Below are 16,877 nucleotides of genomic sequence, written 5' to 3' on the forward strand. Positions count from 1 at the left end.
AACCCGGGTCACTGGTACTGTAAAGTGTTGTGCCAACCACTACAATGCCGATGTGTCCCGATCTTCCTTTAGTGAGAGTACCCATGGCTATTTATATCTAATAGGGCTTAAGGGTTTAGAACTTTGTGGACAGCAAACCCATCAGAGTACTCAAATCACCCCATATGGCATCAACAGTCATCCACGGTCAAAGTCAGTCACTTAGATCACATTTCTTCCCCAATTTTGATGTTTGGTCTGAACAACCGAACATCTTAAGCACGTCTGAAGGCTTTTATGCATTGAGTTGCTGCCACGTGATTGGCTAATTAGATATTTGCATTAACGAGCAGGTGCACACCTAATAAAGTGGCCATCGAGTGTATTTTGGTTATGTGACAATAATAAATCAAATACCAATTACCACTCGTAGGACACCCACACAAACACAGGGAGACAGTGCAGGCTCTACATCTACAGCACCTGAGGTCTGAATTAAACCAAGGTCTGGCACTGTGAGGCAGCAGATCTACAGTCTGTGTGCCACTTTACCACCCTACATCTCCAATGAAAAGAGAAGAGATTTTCAAACTTGAAACAGTGCCTTACCCGACATGGGTATGTACACAGCCACATGTAATCCAGAGGTGTTTGTCTCTCAGGAGGCTGATCAGGGTCATATGACCTAGTACCGTCCATCACAAGGTCTTGCATGGTTGTCCATGATCTGAATGTTCCACCATCTATTATTGGGACCAGTGGGCTGGGGATCACATTCACAATGGATTGAGCGGTCTTTACAAACGAGGTCCCTTCAAAAGAAATAGTAAACAGCACGCAGTAACGGCCGACAGCTAACGACAGGGTGGGCAACTGTAGACGGGGTCTCTTCAAGTCCACGTTTCTTGGTTGAACTTCATTTCCTCCTTGTAGTGAGGTGCAGCTTGAAGCCCTGTGTATCTCCCATTGGTAACCCACCTGATACTCAGCGCACCCTCTGAGGTCCACGTCAGCCTCCAAGTAGTTCTTCTGAGACCTCTTCATGGTGTTGCTAAGAATCATGCTGACCTTGGGCGGGTCGCACTTGAGCACCACAATGGTTACCGTGGCCTGCACGACATAGAAGCTCACGTAGTTGGACGCGTTGACCTCCACCACGTAAATCCTTGGCTCCAAATAAAAATGGGACAGGACCGATGTGTTTGCGTGGTTTTGGGTCCCATCCCCGAACCTCCACACAAAGGTCGCCTCTGTGAAGCTGGGGGTCACGGAGAGACTCAGCTGCACCGACTCGTTGACCACGCTGACAGGCGGCGAAGCTGTGAGTCGAGCAGACAAAATTGGATGCTGCACCAGGACCAGGATGGTGACTTCCTCGCTCGATACATTGTTGGATGCCCTCAGCAGGACGCTTAGCTGTCCTCGCACCCTTGGCGTGTAAGAAACATTCTGCCCAGCAATGAGATCAGAACTGCTTCCCAGTGCAAACTGCCACAGGTAGGATATCTGGAAGCCGCTGGCCACTTCGGCCCTGAAGGTTTTTGTTACCCCACTGGGAATGGCATAGTCATCACAGTCCACCAACTTCAGACCCTTCACGGGCTCTATCACCTTGATCTCCATATCAGCATGGCTGCAGCTAACGCTGTTCTGTGCTGTTAACGTCACATGGTACGTTCCAAGGAGTGTGAACTGATACGTGTACTCTGTGATGTTCTGAAGCAGCGTGAAAGTATCATTAATGCCCAGGTAGAAGGAAACATCAGTCCCCGCAGACAGCAGAACAGAGAAAATTACATTCTGCCCAGGGGCAACTGCCTGGCTGGAGGCTAGAAGCTGCAGCCCCTGTATTTCATCTTGGACAGTAATGTTCTTCAAGGCCAGCTCCCAACTCACGTCATTAGAAGCGTTCAGTCCAACAGTGTACACACCAGGCAGTGGGAATGATCCACTTATCTGCTGGGCGCTCCCTTGCTCTTCAGACTGTGGCAGTATCCACTGCCAGGAGACATTGGTCCCTCTTAGCGCCAGCGCCCAGAATGAGACTGTAGCATTGGTGGCAGCGTAGCGCGGGGCCACGATGTCCACACCGCCCACCGGCTCCTGGACACGGACCACCAGGGTCGAGCAGCCAGAGCTGAGTCTGTTGGCGGCCGTAAGGTTGACGAGCTTCAGGCCCGGGGTCCAGAAATTGTGGTGGACAGAGGGGACGCAGGTAGTCACTGTGGTACTTGCATCCAAGGCCCAGGTGTAGATCACGTCTGTACCACTGTCCAGATGTGCACTGATGGTGGTGGTCTCGTTCACCGCCACTGGCTCAGGAGATGCCCTTAGTGCCACATCGCCGATGGGCTCCAGCACAGCAACCAGCTCACTAGTGTTCATGGAGCCCAGCAGGTTACTGGCCTCGAGCACCATCTCATAGGAGCCTGCTTCCTCAAAGAGCACCTGAGAAGACATCCCAGTGGTGTGGACAAAGAGGGTTCCTGCCTTCCAGATGGTCCAGTCATACGATATCTCGGTGCCAGAGAGGCTTGTGGCCTGGAACCAGAGGGTCTGGTTGGTGAGCAGGCAGCAGTTCTGGGCCAGGTCACCGAGCACCATGGTCAGGCCCTCGATCTCCTCCAGGACGTGGACCATGACGCAAGCCTGTACCGAGCTGATGCCATTCTCTGCCCGGACGGTGACGTTGAAGAGGCCGGGCTCACCAAAGGTGTGGTTAATGGTGGCGGGACCTTCTTGTGACCGGCAGCCCTGGCAGAAGGTCCAGAAGTAGCGAACGGTGCCACCAGCCCACAGCGTGGCCCCGAGAAAGACGGAGGTGTTGACCGGCGTGATGCTAGGGTTAGCCACCACCTTCAACCCCAGCAATGGCGTCTTCACGCAGACTATGAGTTCCTTCCACATTGAGCTCACCATGTTCCACCCTTCCAGCTTCACCCGAAAGGAGCCCACGGTGCCAAAACTGTGGGTGACATTGGCGCCCCTGACTAGGTCACCGTCTCCGAAGTCCCAGCTGTAGTTCATTTTGTCGCCATTACTGACCGCCCCAAAAGCGTAAGTCTGCTCCCTCACCAGGTTGTTGGGCTCGAACCCGCCATAGAGGTGGACCTCCAAGCAGGTCACAGGTGCCTGGACCTCCGCACGGGCCGTGCCGCTGGCTGATGAGACATTGTTGAAGGCGGTCACGTTGACCCAGTACAAACCCGAACTCCCGAAGGTGTGGTTGGCCTCCCTGCCCCGAATCTGGGTGTCTATGCCGGCACCAAAGTCCCACAGGTAGGTATACTGACTCTCGGGGAAAGCCTCAGCAGAGAACATCGCTTCGTTGCCCAGCTGGATGAAGCCATGGGTCGGAGTGACCACGACCCTGCGGACAGCTGGCTGAACGCACACGTTGGAGTAATAGTTGACCTTGTTGACATTGCTGGACACCACCAGGTAGAGGGGGAAATCGCCGCTGCTGGTGTAGTTGTGGCTAATGTTGGGCTGCCCGCTGATGGTCTCGTTGGGCGAGCTGTCACCGAAGTCCCAGAAGAACAGGTAGTTGGCGGCGTCTCCTGGCGTGTAGGCAGTGAAGTTGGTCTCCAGCCGCTCTTGGACGCAACCCGCCGGTGTGACCCGGCACACCTGCAGCACGAAAACTTCGACGGCCCGCGAGGCGTTGGCCGAGCCCAGCAGGTTGGAGGCAATGGCGGTCACTGTGTACTTGCCCACGGCAGAGTACGTGTAGTTCATCACCGAGGAGAAGGTGTCGGTGAGCGGGGTCCCGTCCCCCATGTCAAACGACCACCGAATGCTGGTCCCTGACTGCACCGAGGCTCTGACTATAGTCGGGGCGGTGAGTTCGGTGGGGCTGTTATCCGAGAAGTTCACGCCCCTTATTTCCTCCAGCACGTCCACCACGCAGTGGGCACCGATGTTGCTGATGCCGTTGGTGGCTTGGACACTAACGTTGTACCTCCCAGCTTTGGTGAAGGTGTGCACAACCCTTGGAAGGCTGCCTGTTAGCTGGCTGGAGTTGTCTCCGAAGAGCCATTGGTAGGTAACACCCAGTGTGGACGGCAGGAGGCTGGCTTCGAACTCCAACCTTTTGCCAGTGGCAATGACATTGCTGCTGGCATTGACAGAGATGTTTCTGAGGTGGCTGTACACCCTAAGTGGAAGGACCTGACTGAGGTTATCGTATTTATCCGATGCAGAAACCGAGAGATTGTATTCACCTAAGCAGAGAAGAGGAGACAGGAATTAACACAGGAATAAACACAGCACTTACATCCTTCCCTGTCTGATTTAGAACTAGCCCATCATTCACCTGTGGTTTCTGACTCAGTATAGCTCTCTCAGTATAGTCTGGCCTGCAGGGCACGTCCCTCACCCCTACTCTTAGCAAAACATAACGCAAACAAGAAACATTATTGTTTCAGGGGTCTTGATGAAGGGTCTGGGCTTGAAACGTTGACTCCTTATTCATCTCCACAGATGCTGCCTGACCTGCTGAGTTCCTCCAGCATTTTGAGATTGTGGGTTGCTCCAGATTTCCAGCAGTTGTAGAAACTCTTGTGTTTATGTGCCTCTAGCTGCCACACTAGCCACCTGGTCTCTCTCACCCTAGCAAAGATCTTCCCTTCCCTCTCCCACTGAAAACTAATTTGCTTTTTCCTTTTCCGTTCTGATGAAGGGTCTCTGATTTGAAACATTCACACTGTTTCTCCATCCATGGACGCTGCCTGACCCGCTGAGTGTTTCCAATATTTATTATTTTTATTCTGCATTTGATCAAACATTCTAGTTAGCTCCACTCCCCCACCCCCCCCCCCCCCGCCCCCATCTGCTATCTCAGACAAAATACTGGAGGAACTCAGCAGGCCAGGCAGGATCTATTGCTAACTTGCATTTCTATAGCACCCTTCATGATCTTCCAACAAATCAAAAGGACCACCTTTTGAAATCCACCAATTGTTTTATTGTAGGAAACCTGGCAGCCAATTTACACACAGTATGATCCTAGAAGCAGAGGAGACCAAATTATCTATTAACAGAGAGGTATGTATTGGGACAGGACACCTTTGAGAAGTCCCTTGCTCTACTTTGAAATATGGGACCTTTCAGTTGACAAGAGGACATCTCACTTCCAAAATTGGAACACTGAGAACATGTGAAGTAGAATAGGAGTGGAACATTTGGCTCCTCACATCTACTCCGCTGTTCAATAAATCTCGTCTGAACCTGTGCCTCAGGTTCCATTCCCACCCAGTTCCCACTTCCTCCAACTTAGTAACCAAATACAGTACTGTGCAAAAGTCTTCAGCACATATCCACGGCCAGGGTGCTTAAGACTCTTGCACAGTAGTGTATCTGTCAATGTGGACCGGAGCGCAAGTTTGAAAAGCTGACGGGAGCGAAGAATGCTGGGAACGGTGAAGGTAGAGTGCTGTGGGAGGGGTGTGGGACAGGTGGCAGTGAAGGAGTGCCAGTGGTAGGGTGGGTGGCATGGGTGCAGACACACCCAGCCCTGAGACATCAGGCAAGGTCATTTGATTCCAAACAACTGCTTTATTGATCATTACAGAATGTCTCTCTGGTGCTTCCCACTCCCTCCCCTCTCCCTTCCCCTTTCCCCAACCATGATTCCCCTCTCCCTGCCACCTTCCCACTCTCAGTCCATGACAGAGACCATATCAGAATCAGGTTTATCATCACTCATGTATGTCATGAAATTTGTTTTTTATTTGCAGCAATACAGTGCAATACATAAAATTCCTACAGTACTCTGCAAAAGTCTTCGGTACCCTGGCTATATATATATGTCCTTGAGAATTTTGACAGTACTGTATATTCCATGACTGTACATGATGATTTGATCATCATGTTTAAAGATCTACCTGCCTGGGTGTTAGCGGGGTGTGTTCATTCCATCGTGTTGTGGGTTGAGGGGGTCAACCTACGAGGGAAAACTGTGTTTTGATCTAGACTCTGTAAAGGAGTTTTCCAAGATTTGTAACCACCCGGGTGAAGAAATATGCCCACTTCTCAATCTTGTGGTATGATTCCTCTTACCTTGACATGGCACTCTCAGTTCTAGTCTCCCCAAGCAGTAGAAGCAGCTTCTCTTGTTAATCCATCCCCTTGCCCCCCCCCCTTTCAGATCACCTCTCATTCTGAGCCCAGATCAAAATTACACAGCCTCTAGTGCCTATCCTGGTTCAGCCACGTGAACACCACGCTCAGAAAGATAACCAGCAACTCTTACTTCTTTAGAAGTCTAAAGAAACGGCGTCTCCTCATAGACCAATTTTCATCAATGTACCCATCCTATCTGGATGCATCACCATTTCACATGGCAACTGCTCCACCCGAGACCACAAGAGACAGCTCAGCACATCACCAACCATCCTCTCCTCTGTAGAACCTGTCTACACTTCTTGCTGTGTCAGTAAAGCAGCTAATATGACCAAGGAACCCAGATACCCACAGACATTCTTTCCTCTTGTCCCCATCCCAGCATAGAAACATAGAACAATACAGCAAAGTACAGGCCCTTCGGCCCACAATGTTGTGCCGACCCTTAAACCCTGCCTCCCATATAACCCTCCACCTTAAATTCCTCCATATACCTGTCTAGTGGTCTCTTAAATTTCACTAGTATATCTGCCTCCACCGTGCAGAAGATAAAAAAGCCTGGACACAGATACTACCAGGCTCAAGAATAGCTTCTATCCCATGGTTATAAGACTACTAAATGATACCTATTTTGATAACTTAGACTCTTGAACTCACAATCTACCTCAATATGACCTACACGAGGAAATCTGCAGATGCTGGAAATTCAATCAACACACACAAAATGCTGGTGGAACACAGCAGGCCAGGCAGCATCTATAGGGAGAAGTGCTGTCGACGTTTCGGGCCGAGACCCTTCGTCAGGACTAACCGAAAGGAAAGATAGTAAGAGATTTGAAAGTAGTGGGGAGAGGGGGAAATGCGAAATGATAGGAGAAGACCGGAGGGGGTGGGATGAAGCTAATAGCTGGAAAGGTGATTGGCGAAAGTGATACAGAGCTGGAGAAGGGAAAGGATCATGGGACGGGAGGCCTCAGGATAAAGAAAGGGGGGGGGGGGAAGCACCAGAGGGAGATGGAGAACAGGCAAACAACTAAATGTGTCAGGGATGGGGTAAGAAGGGGAGGAGGGGCTTCTCCACTTAGAGAAGTTGACTTCTCTAACTTCCGTTAATGCCCCTCCTCCCCTTCTTACCCCATCCCTGACACATTTAGTTGTTTGCCTGTTCTCCATCTCCCTCTGCTGCTCCTCCCCATTCTCTTTCTCCTGAGGCCTCCCGTCCCATGATCCTTTCCCTTCTCCAGCTCTGTATCACTTTCGCCAATCACCTTTCCAGCTATTAGCTTCATCCCACCCCCTCCGGTCTTCTCCTATCATTTCGCATTTCCCCCCTCCCCCCACTACTTTCAAATCTCTTACTATCTTTCCTTTCGGTTAGTCCTGACGAAGGGTCTCGGCCCAAAACGTCGACAGCGCTTCTCCCTATAGATGCTGCCTAGCCTGCTGTGTTCTACCAGCATTTTGTGTGTGTCAATATGGCCTTGCACCTTATTGTCTGCCTGCACTACATTTTCACTGTAACTGTAACACTTTATTCTGCACTCTGTTTTCCCTCGTACTATTTCAATCTGTTTTTATAATGAAATGACCTGTATGGAAGGCATCAGAAAGAAAACAGGTTTTGCACTGTACCTTGGTACATATGACACTAATAAACAAATTCAATTAAAAACTCTTTTGAGTGAATACACACCAAACTGACCCCCAAGACAAGAAACAGTGATTCTGCAGATGCCGGAAATCTTGAGCAACACACACAATGTGCCAGTGGAGCTCAGCAGGTCAGGCGGCATCAATGGAGGGAAATGAACAGTTGATGCTTCGGGCCAAGATCTTTCATCAAGACTCATTCAGATTTAAACAGGACCTCGGGCCATGTCTATTTTTAAATACAGAGACCAGAATTGCATACAACAACTCAATGATCACAGTGAATGCAAAATCAGAGGTGAGGGACTGAATGGCCTTCAGGTTCTGTTCCAAACACTCAGTGGCCACTTTATTGGGTACCCCTGTACACCCACTCGTTAATGCAAATATCTAATTAGCCAATCATGTGGCAGTAAATCAATGCATAAAAGTATGCAGGCATGGTCAAGAGGTTCGGTTGTTGTTCAAACCAAACATCAGAATGAGGAAAAAGTGTGATCCAAGTGACTCTGACCATGGGATAATTTGTGGTGCCAAATGGGGTGATTTGAGTATCTTCTGATCTGACATTTTCAAGCACAACATTCTCAAGAGTTTACAGAGAATGGTGCAATAAACAAAAGACATTCAGTGAGCGGCAGTTCTGTGGCAAAATGCCCAGTTAGCGAGTAGGTCACAGGAGAATTTTCTGGCTGGTTCAAGCTGACAGGAAGGTGACAGTAACCCAGATAAAGCACGTGTTACAACAGTGGCGTGCAGAACAACAACTCAGAATGCACAACACATCGAACCTTGTAATGGATGGCTACAGCAACTGAAGTCCGCTCTGAGTCCCACCAGGTACCTAATAAAGTGGCAAATGAATGTGCTTCTCCCACCCTTAATGCAAAATATCTTCACAAGACCCACAACCCACATATGAGTGTGCACCATACCTGGGCAATGATAGACATGAGTAACATTATGTTGCAGTACAGCTTGCTTGACTGTCAGGTGAGGCACGGAAAAGCTAAGGTTATAGGGAGAGCTGAACTGATAAACCACATCACCAGTTCCATCACCGAAACACCACCTGCAAAGCAACAGAAACACTCAGCACAAACTTCTCCACTTCCTGAGTCCACTGGAACGACTTGCCAAAACTAGAATTTTATATCTACGAGAATAAACTGGGATTGTTTGCTTTGGAACAGAAGTGGCTTCATGAAGTTTTAACTGACACGTTAAATTATGACAGAGGGGGATAAATTGAATAGATCGAGGGATTAAAGGCAGGAGGGAGATATTATTTCCATCCAGACACAGGGATCTGGAAAGCACTTGCTGAAAGGCCATTCAAACAGAAACTCTTGCTGTATTCCAACATTTCACCCAGATGCCTCTCATGACTCCCCAAATACATCTTTTACTCCCAGGTGAAGGAAGGTCAGTGGCCCGTGCTGAGCAAAGGAAACACATCAAAGAAAACATCAACATCAGCTTGAAGAAATTCAACATTGCAACTGAAAACTGGGAAGATATTTCACTCAATAGATACACCTGGAGGAAATCTGTTCAGGAGGGAGCTGTGTTATACGGTCATGACCTCCACTGTGGCGGAGACTGAACAACTAAAAGTCCCAAACATAAACACAACCACCACTGGCTTTTGCCCACACTGCACCACAACAGGTGGATCCCAGACCAGTCTCTACAGCCAACCAAGGTCCCACCAATAGACTAGTCCTTAAGAGAACATCTTATTTAACTCAGTGATTGCAATATTCCAGCAATATTTTTCCAGATATATAAAGAGTATAAGATTGGCAAGAGTGGGTATTGGACTGCTGGAAAATTATGCCAGAGAGGCAGAAAAAGGGGACAAAGAGATGGCGGGTGAACTTACTAAGTGTTTTGCATCAGCCTTCACTATGGAAGACATTAGTAGTATGCCAGAAATTCTAGAGTGTCAGGGAACAGAAGTGAATGTAGTTGCTATTGCTAGCTAGAAAGTGCTTGGAAAGCTGAAAGGTCTGAAGGTAGATAAGTCACCTGTACCAGATGGACTGTACCCCAGGGTTCTGAAAGGAGTAACTGAAGAGACCATGGAGGCATTAGTAAAGAACTTTCAAGAATCACTAGATTCTGGAATGATTCTGAGAACTGGAAAACTGTAAATGACACTCCACTCTTTAAGGAGGGAGGGAGGCAGTAAAACAAAAATTATAGGCCAGTTAGACTGATTTCAGTGGTTGGGAAGATGTTGGAGTCCATTATTAAGGATGAGGTCTCAGGGTACTTGGAGGCACGTGATAAAATAGGCCGTAGTCATCATAGTTTGCCCAGAGGGTGGTGAATTTGTGGAATTTATTACCACTGGCAGCTGTGAAGGCCAGGTCATTGGATGTATTTAAGGCAGAGTTTGACAGGCTCTTGATTGGATATGGCATCAAAGGTTACAAGGAGAAAGCTGGGGAGTGAGGCTGAGGATGAAAAATGGATCAGCCATGATGAATGGCAGTGCAGACCCGATGGGCCAAATGGCCTAATTCTGCATTAAGGTCTTCCTATGGTCTTATGGCCTCATATGAGGAGCGTTTGATACTCGCTGGAGATTGGAAGAATGAGGGGGATCTCACTGAAACCTATAGAATATTGGAAAGTCTAGATGAAGTGGAAGTAGAGAGGATGTTTCCTATTGCAGGGAGTCCAGAATCAGAGGGCGTAGCTTTAGAACAGAGGAGGAGGAATTTCTTTAGCCAGAGGAATTCATTAGTACAGGTGGCTGTGGAGGCCAAATCATTGAGTATACTTAAGGTTGATGGGTTCTGGATTAATAAGAGTGTCAGAGGTTATGGGGAGGAAGCAGAAGAGGAATAATTGGCTTGAGAGGGATAACAAATCAATCACAATGGATTGGTGGAGCAGACTCAATGGGACCAAATGGCCTAATTCTACGCCTATGTTTATAGTCTAACGGTCTAAGTACTTAGATATGTTGATCGCTAACCTGCAGGTTACGGATCTTATGAAGGAAAGTGGGGTTAGGCCAGCCTGCACTTTTAAACCAGGCACAAATATACTTGGTGGCCACTTTATTAGGTACACTTGCTCATTAATTCAGATATCTAATCAGCCTATCATGTGATAGCAATTCAATGCATAAACAAAATCATGCAGACATAGTCAAAATGTTCAGTTGTTGTTCAGACCAGACATCAGAATGGGGAAGAACTTTGACCTTAGTGACTTGGACCGTGGGATGACTGTCGGTGCCAGACGAGCTGGTTTGACCTCCCTGGAAACTGCTGATCTCCCTGGACTATTTAAAAAGAATGCCATGAAAATCAAAGGTAAATCCAGTGAGTGGCAGTTCTGTGGGGAAAAGCGCCTTGTTCATGAGAGAGGTCAGAGGAGAATGGCCAAGCTGACAGGAATGCAACAGTTACCACGCACTACAGCAGTGGTGTGCTGATGAGCATCTCCGAACAAACAACATGCCGAACCTTGAAGAGGATGGGCTACAGCAGCAGAAGATCACAAACATACACTCATTGGCCACTTATTTAAGTACACCTGTACAACTGCTCATTAATGCAAATACCTAATCAGCCAATCATGATGCAGCAACTCAGTGCATGGAAACATGGTCAAGAAGACCACGACCGTACACTCAGTACAGAAGGTACCTAATAAAGTGGCCACTGTGTGTGCATTAGGCCAAATGCCCTCTGTAGTAGATCTCACACACCTTGAGCTGCTTTATATTCTCTGCTTGAGTCCGAATGTTGACTAAAGGGCTGCCGGTTGCTGCTCAACCGCATGTGATAAGGTGCTGGCAACCTGGCGACTGGAATCACTGCAGTTCCTGTCATGACGGCGGTTTCTTACTACTGGGTGATGTGCTTAAGACTGATGGCCGTGGATCTGCAGTCTCCGATAAGGCAGCAGACTTTCTTCCTTAAAAGGAGCTAGTGAAATGGATGGGCTTTACAACAGTAACTTCATCCTCTTCATTCCTGCTGGCTTAATCCCTACTTTATGTAATTCACTGAATTTAAGTAACCCAACTGTTATGGTGGGATTTACACCCATGCGTCTAGTACAGGACAATATTAACACAATAGATCCTGCACATGGCAGAAGTCCAGGGCAGCAGACACCAGATGCTGGAGGAATTCAGCAGGTCAGACAGCATCTATGGACGGGAATGAACCATCAACATTTCAGGCAAGGACCTGACAGGAAGGGAGCAGAAGCCAGAATAAGAAGGGAGGGGAGAGGATGGGGTTGAAAAATATCACCCATGATTGAATGATAGAACAGAATTGATGGGCTGAATAGCCTAATTCTCCTGTTATATCTTCCAGCATCATGGGGTAGAACTATAGCTGGAAACTCAGCCACCCAGTCAGCCCACTGGATTTGCAGTGATGTTCACCAGAACAGTAGGAAGCGCACTGCCTATTCCCAGAGCAACGCGCATGCACTGTAGACTGAAATTCACCAGACTGAGCAAATGTACGAGGAATTTCTTCAGAGGAAGCATAGTGAGCTACAGAGAAAGAAATAGGTTTTTTTTTGCTAATTACCTGAATGTAGCATTTATGGCAGCATCCACCTTCACTATGGCGACAAACGTGTATGGGATGCCTTGCATGAGAATGGTTGGGACACCAGAAACATTTAACTCTGTCAGTGGATTCCTCCTGTCCACAGTAACGTTGCAAATAATACTTTGGCTGCTCACATGATTGGACGCAATTAGCTGCAACATTGAAACACAAGATTTAGTTTACTGGAAGGAAGGGGTGGCCATTTCCGGGTTGCCCTGGTCAATGTTTCCCATAAAGATGGTGTGGTCATTGTACTGCTTAGGGAACTTTTCCAAGCTCCTTATTGTCCTTTCAACTAAGACTATACTTCAAAAGATGTTCTGTGGCTTTACAATGCCCTGATGTTGTGAAAGGCACTTTATAAATGCAAACTTCTCAATTTGCAAACCTTTGCAATCAACGTATGACATCCAGCCTCATAATACAAGGACATCCCTTTTGAACAGAGATGAGGAGAAATCTCTTTAACCAGAAGATGGTGGATCTGTGAAATTTATTGCTACAGACAGCCATAGAGGCCAAGTCATTGGGTATACTGTATTTAAAGTGGAAGTTGATAGGTTCTTCCTTAGTCAGGGGGTCAAAGGTTAAAGGGAGTGGGCAAGAGAATGGGATTGATAGGTATAATAAATCAGCCATAATGGAATTATGGAGAATGGACTGAATGGCCTTATTTTGCTCCTATGCCTTAGATCAACTTGTGATTACATTTTAGGCTAAGTTGTGAAGGTCTGGGAGTGGTTATGGGCATCGTACTCCAATACAAGATCAAAGTCTTTCAGATGGAAGGTAGAAATTTGGTGGTAGATTCATGGTGTAGTGATATTTATCAGCACTTTGGCCCAGATGACTGGTGACTCCGTGGCAGGACTTATTTAGCCAAAGAGTGGTGATTCTGTGGAACTCATTGCTGCTGACAGGGGTGAAGGCCAAGTGGGGGAGTTTAGGACCCGAGGGTACGGCATCAGTATACAAGGACATCCCTTTAGATCAGAGATAATGGAAGAATCTCCTTAACCAGATGGTGGCAAATCTGTGGGGGTTTGATAGGACTTGATTAGTAAGGGTGTCAAAAGTTATGGGGAGAGGCAGGAGAATGGGGTTTGAGAGAGAAAATAAACCAACCGTGATTGAGTAGAGCAGACTCGATGGGCTATATGGCCTAATTCTGTTGCTATAACCTACGGTCTTATGGTTTTATCTACATTATTTTTTTATGACAGAGGGGGAAGCTATTAATTCTTTGTGGAAATCTCTTAGCTTCAGCCACCCTGGTTCGATTCTGACCTCTGGTGATGACCGTGTGGAGATTGGACATTCTCCTTGAAACCATTTGGGTTTTCCTGGGTGCTCTAGGTTCCTTCCTCCTTCCAAGAATGTACAGAGTGGTGGGTTAATTAGCCACTGTATATTTGCTTGTTAATACAAATATCTAATCAGCCAATCATGTGGCAGATACTCAATGCATAAAAGCATGCAGACATGGTCAAGAGATTCAGTGATGATCAGATCAAATATCAGAATGGGGATGAAATGTGATCTGAGTGACTTTGACCGTGGAATGTTTGTTGACAGCAGATGAGGTGGTTTGAGTATCTCAAAAACCTTCTGATCTCCTGGGATTTTCATGCACGACAGTCTCTAGTGTTTACGGAGAATAGTGCAAAAAAACCAAAACAAAGCATCTAGTGAGCTGCAGTTCCGTGGGCAAAAACACCTTGTTAATGAGAGAGATCAAAGGAAAATGATCCGACTGGTTCAAGCTGACAGGAAGCCGACAGTAACTCATATAGCCAGATATTACCACAGTGATGTGCAGAAGAGCATCTCTGAATCCACAACATATTGAACATCGAAGTGGATTGTCTACAGCAGCAGAAGACCACGAACACACACTCAGCGCCCACTTTATTAGGTACAAGAAAGGCGGCTCTAGAGTGTATGTTGCCCCTATTGTGTAAGCGAGTGGTAGAATCTCTGGGTGGTGGAAGAAAGAGTAAGGGTTGCAGATGACAAGAATGTGGGGAGAATAACATCAGTGTAAAGGTCAATACACCACTCGATGGGCTGAAGGGCCTGTTTCTGCTCACTATCATCTATGATTCCATACTCTGACTGCAAGATTAAAATCTGGTGACCAAATGAGGGCAACGATGTTTGTCCGCCAAACAGAACAACCAGCTGTTAAACATTCTCACCGAGAGCTTGTAGACAGCCTCTGTTCGATAGATGACTTTATAGACTTGGTTGTAATGTATGAAGGAAGCCTTGTCATCAACTGTCCACTTGAACATGACATTTGTTCCAGCACTTACTCTTGCTGTGTAGGTCTGCAGATAGAAACAGAATCAAAATGTTTACAGAATCAAATGGGCTCCATGAAAGGTTCATAAAACTAGGTAATGATAAAGATCTATAAGATTATAAGGCTAGCAGGAAGGAGCTTAAGAGTGAAATTAGGAGAGCCAGAAGGGGCCATGAGAAGGTCTTGGTGAGCAGGATTAAGGAAAACCCAAGGCATTCCACAAGTTTGTGAACAGCAAGATGATTAGGCGTTAGAGAATAGACCAATCAAGTGTGACAATGGAAAAGTGTGTATGGAACCGGAGGAGATAGCAGAAGTACTTAATAAACACTTTGCTTCAGTATTCACTACGGAAAAGGATCTTGATGATTGTGGGGATGACTTACAGCTGACTGAAAAGTTTGAGCATATAGACATTAAGAAACAGGATGTGCTGGAGCTTTTGGAAAGCATCAAGTTGGGTAAGTCTCTGGGACTGGAGGAGATGTACCCCGGGCTACTGTGGAAGGCAAGAGAGGAGATTGCTGAGCCTCTGGCAATGATCTATGCATCATCAATGGGGATGGGAGAGGTTCCAGAGGATTGGAGGTTTGCAGATGTTGTTCCCTTATTCAAGAAAGGGAGTAGAGATAGCCCAGGAAATTATAGACCAGTGAGTCTTACCTCAGTGGTTGGTAATTTGATGGAAAAGATCCTGAGAGGCAAGATTTATAAACATTTGGTATAATATGATTAGCAATAGTCAGCATGGCTTTGTCAAAGGCAGGTCATGCCTTACGAGCCTGATTGAATTTTTTGAGGATGTGACTAAACACATTGATGAAGGTAGAGCAGTAGATGTAGTGTATATAGATTTCAGCAAGGCATTTGACAAGGTGCCCCATGCAAGGCTTACTGAGAAAGTAAGGAGGCATGGGATCCAAGGGGGCCTTGCTTTGTGGATCCAGAATTGGCTTGCGCACAGAAGGCAAAGAGTGGTTGTAGACGGGTCATATTCTGCATGGAGGCCAGTGACAAGCGGTGTGCCTCAGGGATTTGTTCTGGGACTTTTACTATTCGTGATTTTTATAAATGACCTGGATGAGGAAGTGGAGGGATGGGTTTGTAAATTTGCCGATGACACAAAGGTTGGAGGTGTTTTGGATAGTGTGGAGGGCTGTCAGAAGACATTGATAGAATGAAAAACTGGGCTGAGAAGTGGCAGATGGAGTTCAACCTGGATAAGTGTGAGGTGGTTCATTTTGGTAGGTCAAATATGATGGCAGAATATAGTATTAAAGGTAAGACTCTTGGCAGTGTGGAGGATCAGAGGGGTCTTGGGATTTGAGTCCATAGGACACTCAAAGCTGCTGCTCAGGTTGACTCTGTGGTTAAGAAGGCATACAGTGCATTGGCCTTCATCAACTGTGGGATTCAGTTTAAGAGCTGAGAAGTAATGTTACAGTTATATAGGACCTTGGTCAGACCCCACTTGGAATACTGTACTCAGTTCAGGAAGGATGCAGAAACTATAGAAAGGGTGCAGAGGAGATTTACAAGGATATTGCCCGGATTGGGGAGCATGTATTATGAGAATAGGTTGAGTGAACTCGGCCTTTTTCCCTTGGAGTGACGGAGGATGAGAGGTGACCTGATAGAGGTGTATAAATTCATGAGAGACACTGATTGTGTGGATATTCAGAGGCTTTTTCCCAGGGCTGAAATGGCTAACACAAGAGGACAATGTTTTAAGGTGCTTGGAAGTAGGTACAGAGGAGATGTCTGCGTTTTTTTTACACAGAGAGTGGTGAGTGCGTGGAATGGGCTGCTGGTGATGGTAGCGGAGGCAGATACAATAGGGTCTGTTAAGAGACTCTTGGAGAGGTACATAGAGCTTAGAAAAATAGAGAGCTTTGAGTAAGCCAGGGTAATTTCTAAAGTAAGTACGTGTTCAGCACAGCATTGTGGGCCAAGGGGCCTGTACTGTGCTGTAAGTGTTCTATGTTTCTATTACCATTGAGAAATAAGGAAGGAATCTAGTTTGAAACACATTTCTGACTTAGTACAGAGTATTCTATCCCCATGTGTTAATGGGTAATCAATTCCCACAAAACTCTACAATTAAGCCAGCCCCACCATTGAGCACATTTACAAGGAGTGCTGTCACAGGAAACCAGCATCCATCACCAAGGAACACCAGCCCATCCAGGTCATGGTCTCTTCTCACTGCTGCCATCAGGAAGAAG

The 16,877-nt window shown here is 47.0% G+C and overlaps 1 protein-coding gene across 2 annotated transcripts in view; it reads right to left on the reverse strand.

Moving 5' to 3' along the window:
• pkd1a (polycystic kidney disease 1a) overlaps positions 1 to 16,877 on the reverse strand; it is a 272,402-nt gene that overhangs the window by 143,451 nt on the left and 112,074 nt on the right. For both annotated transcript variants that reach the window (XM_059979055.1, XM_059979056.1), the window contains exons 13-16: positions 14,546 to 14,677; positions 12,324 to 12,499; positions 8,688 to 8,824; positions 589 to 4,202 (exon numbers count right to left, since the gene is read on the reverse strand). In XM_059979055.1, the coding sequence (XP_059835038.1) occupies positions 589 to 4,202; positions 8,688 to 8,824; positions 12,324 to 12,499; positions 14,546 to 14,677 (4,059 nt within the window). The remainder of the gene's footprint in view (positions 1 to 588; positions 4,203 to 8,687; positions 8,825 to 12,323; positions 12,500 to 14,545; positions 14,678 to 16,877) is intronic.

This window comes from Hypanus sabinus, chromosome 9 (assembly GCF_030144855.1).
Source record: "Hypanus sabinus isolate sHypSab1 chromosome 9, sHypSab1.hap1, whole genome shotgun sequence".
NCBI lineage: Eukaryota > Metazoa > Chordata > Chondrichthyes > Myliobatiformes > Dasyatidae > Hypanus > Hypanus sabinus.